This window comes from Chiloscyllium plagiosum, chromosome 41 (genome assembly GCF_004010195.1).
Source record: "Chiloscyllium plagiosum isolate BGI_BamShark_2017 chromosome 41, ASM401019v2, whole genome shotgun sequence".
Lineage (NCBI taxonomy): Eukaryota > Metazoa > Chordata > Chondrichthyes > Orectolobiformes > Hemiscylliidae > Chiloscyllium > Chiloscyllium plagiosum.
The window spans coordinates 7,141,456-7,145,621 of record NC_057750.1 but is presented as its reverse complement, the minus strand read 5'-3'; the positions used below and the strand labels follow the sequence as shown (position 1 = coordinate 7,145,621).

General features: G+C 46.3%; 1 protein-coding gene across 1 annotated transcript in view; it reads left to right on the top strand.

Annotated features, from left to right (window-relative positions):
• LOC122542802 (sphingolipid delta(4)-desaturase/C4-monooxygenase DES2-like) overlaps nucleotides 1-4,166 on the top strand; it is a 19,609-nt gene continuing 15,443 nt past the window's right edge. The window contains exon 1 of the mRNA XM_043680854.1: nucleotides 1-201. Within this exon, the coding sequence (XP_043536789.1) occupies nucleotides 129-201 (73 nt within the window). The 5' untranslated portion in view covers nucleotides 1-128. The remainder of the gene's footprint in view (nucleotides 202-4,166) is intronic.

Genomic DNA, 4,166 nt, shown 5'->3' with positions numbered 1-4,166 from the left:
CACTCCAATGAAGTTTTAGGGTAGGAGTCAGGTATCTAGGGCGTTTCTCTCTCTTACCCAGGTGAAGGAGGAAGCCTGCAGATGTGGTAGGATTTTGGAATCGTTCAGGAGAGGAAAGGATCTAGGAGATGGCTCCAAGTGGCGACTTTGAATGGGTTTATACAGAGCAGCCTCATTCTGACAGGAGGAAGCAGATTCTAGGTAAATTCAAGCAACTCGAGCAAAACTTTTTGCAAACTTATTTAACTTCGCTGAAACATTTTTTGGGGGGAAGTGTTCGCTTCAATGTTGCCGCGTTTAATTTATTTTTCAAAAACGGAGGGAAAAAACAAGCCCTTTCCGAGCTAACCCCCAATTCCAGTCCTGTATTAATCAAACTATTTGGAAAAGGACTCTCGGTCAGCGACACCTGCTGTGAATCTTGTAGTCAGTTACCTCTTCCAAGGAAGTTCGGCCTGAAGTTTGCAGGGATTGTAAAGAGTAAAAAAACAATACTGTTCTTTTAAAATCTAAGTTTGCTTGGATTGGTTTGGTTTGTGGTTGGGGCTCCCCTATAGGAGTGGGGCAACTGAATTCCTGCACGTACCAGGTCCACTATGGACTGCTGGCTTGAGGAAGGAGTTTGTAAATTTACATAAAGACCTCCCTGGGATGTTTAAATCTCTGCAGTGAGGATGGGTGGTTAGAAAAATTTTTGAGGTTACCCTGACATGGGTGAGGCATTGGACCCCCATCTATTGGAGGGGATGGTGGAATGCTTATGGAGTCATTTGAGTTCAGGAAACTTCAGATAAACTGGCTATTTTTAATTTTCCAAAATAAGTGATTTGCTTCCCCCCTCTTAGTAAATCAGATATCTCTCATTCCCCTGTGCAAAAACCCACCTAGAGGAATTTCCTTGATGATGTAGCCATTCATTACAAACCAAGGAGACCAGGGGTGTTGCTGGGGTTGGAGGGTTTGAGCTACAGGGAGAGGCTGAATGGGCTGGGGCTGTTTTCCCTGGAGCATTGGGGGCTGAGGGTGACCTTTTTATAGAGGTTTATAATATCATGAGGGGCATGGATAGGGTAAATATAAAAGGTCTTTTCCCTGGAGTAGGGGAGAGGGTGTAGGTTTATGGTGAGAGGGGAAAGATATAAAAGAGACTTAAGGGGCCACTTTTCACGCAGAGGGTAGTGTGTGTATGGAATGAGCTGCCAGAGGAAGTGGTGGAGGCTGGTACAACTGCAACATCTAAAGGCCATCTGGATGGGTATATGAATAGGAAGGGTTTGGAGGGATATGGGCCGGGTGCTGGCAAATGGAACTAGATTAATTTAGGATATCTGGTCAGCATGGACGAGTGGGACTGAAGGGTCTGTTTCCGTGCTGTACATCTGAGTCCAATTATCAGTTGCTTTATTTTGTTTTATACTCTCTCCACCCTCTGCCCTACCTCTCCACTTGGCCAAAGAGATTTGGTCAGGTACATGGATAGGTAAGGTTTGATGGGATATGGGAGTCATTCACTTTGAGAAACCTGGCTAGTTTGGATGGGCTGGGCCAGAGGGTCAGTTTCTGTTCTGTACAACCCTGACTCTGATGCTATAAATGCACAGTTCACCCCCTCCCCCCTTTTTTTTGTCTTTCCCCATCTCTCATCAGGGGAAAAGAATCATCTAAGTTTGAACCTTCCTATCTCCCCTGCACCCCTCCTACACGCTGTCAGCTTTAATCTACCCAGCTCCCCAGCTTGCTGTCTGACCAATGCTGACCCCTGCTCTAATGACTTGCAGGTTCTCATTCTCCCCAGTCCATTGTCCTCCTGACTCTCTGATCTCTCCAATCTTTCAATTACGCCTCTTGTGTGATCTCAAATTTTCCTTCTGCTTCCTGGGCCCTGAGTTCTGGGGAATTCCCTCCCTGAACTTTTCTCGTCCCTCCCTTTTTTTTAAAATGCTCCTTAAAACTTTAGTGTCAGAGGTGCAAAGCACAGAAAAAGGCCATTTAGTCCAAATTGTGCCAATCAAAAATACCCATATAGTATTCACACAGACCCTCCAGTATAATTTGTCCACACTGACCAGATATCCTAAATTAATCTAAATGCTTTTGTCAACATTTGGCCCACATCCCTCCAAACCCTTCCTATTCATATACCCATCCAGATGCCTTTTAAATGTTGCAATTGTACCAGCCTCCTCCACTTCCTCTGGCAGCTCGTTCCATGCACACACCACCCTCTGTGTGGAAAAAGTTGCCCTTTTAAATCTCTCCTCACACCCTTAAACCTACGCCCTCTAGTTTTGAATTCCCCATCCCAGGGAAAAGACAGTGTCTATTTAGAGCAGAGAGTGAGGTGCTGGAAAAGCACAGCAGGCCGGGCAGCGTTTGAGGCGCATGAAAATCCGGATGCTGCCCGACCTGTTGTGCTTTTCCAGCAGCCCACTCTCCGGTCTGATCTCCAGCATCTGCAGTCCTCATTTCCTCCACCTTTATTCACCTTATCTATGTCCCTCATGATTTTATAAGCCTCTATAAGGTCACCCCTCAGCCTTTGATTCTCCAGGGAAAACAGCTCCAGTCTATTCAGTCTCTCTCTGTAGCTCAAACCCTCCAACCCCGGCCACATCCTTAAATCTTTTCTGAATTCTTTCAAGGTTTACAACCTCTCTCCTAGAGCAGGGAGTCCAGAATTGAAAGCAGCCAAACTATTCCAATCCCATTTTTCTTTGGCCCATAGCCTTGGGATTGCAAGGGCACGTCTAACTACTTAAATGTTGTGAGGGTTTTTGCCTATATTACTTGAATGGTAAGAAATTGCAGCACCCTGCAGTGCAGAGGGATTTGGGTGTCCTTGTGCAAGAATCACAGAAGGGTAGTCTGCAGGTACAACGGGTAATTAAGAAGGCAAATGGAATTTTGTCCTTCATTGTTAGAGGGATTGAGTTTAAAAACAGGGAGGTTATAGTGCAGCTGTACAGGGAGCTGGTGAAGCCACACCTGGAGTACTGTGTGCAGTTTTAGTCTTTTTTTTGAGACTAGATTCTCTACAGTATGGAAACAGACCCTTTGGCCCAACAAGTTCACACCAACCCTCTGAAGAGTAACCCACTCAGACCCATTCCCCAATATTTACCCCTGACTAATGCACATAACACTATGGGCAATTTAACATGGCCAATTCACCTAACTTGCACATCTTTCGATTGTGGGAGGAAACCCACGCAGACACTGGGAGAATGTGCAAACTCCACAGTCGCCTAAGGCAGGAATTGAACCTGGGTCCCTGGTGCTGTGAGGCAGCAGTGATAGCCACTGTGCTGCTCCTTATTTGAGAGAGGATGTACTGGCACTGGAAGGGGTGCAGAGGAGGTTCACTAGGCTGGTTCTGGAGTTGAGGGGGTTGGCTTGTGAGGAGAGTCTGAGTAGACTGGGATTATATTCACTGGAATTTAAAACAATGCGAGGGATCTTACAAAAACATTAAGTTATGAAGTGATGAAAGCTGACGATGTTTCCACTGGCAGGTGAAACTAGGACAAGAGGGCAAAGCGTCAAGGTTAGGGGGGAGCAGATTTGGGACTGAATTGAGGAGGAACTTAACCCAGAAGGTTGTAACTGTAGGGAATACCCTGCCCAGTGAAGGAGTTGACGCTACGTCAGTAAATCTCTTTAAAGGTGAGATTCCTTATGAATGAATAACGAAGGAATCCACGCTTACAGTGAGAGGGCGGGTAAGTGCAGCTGAGTCCATGATAAAGATCAGCCGTTATCTTGAATGGGGGAGCAGGCTCGAGGAGCCAGAGGGCCTACTCCTGCTCTCAGTTCTCTTTATCGGCAATGAGTTCCAGATTCCCAGAAGGAATAATTTCCCCTCATTCTGTTTTTAAACCTTCTGCCCCTTACCTTTAAATCTATGTCCCCTGCACCCCTCACTGGAGATCTGCCTGTGTGTGTTCAACCTATGCCCCTCAGAAGTTTTATATATTTCAGTAAAAGGCATCTGGAGGGGTTTGGAAGCAATGGACCGAACGCTGGCAAATGGGACTAGATTAATTGAGGATGTCTGGTCAGCATTGATGGGTTGGACTGAAGGGTCTGTTTCCATGCTGTACAGCTAACTCTAATCACAAACCCCTCTCTTTCCCCCCCCCCCCCCTCTCTCCCACCCCCCCCAATCT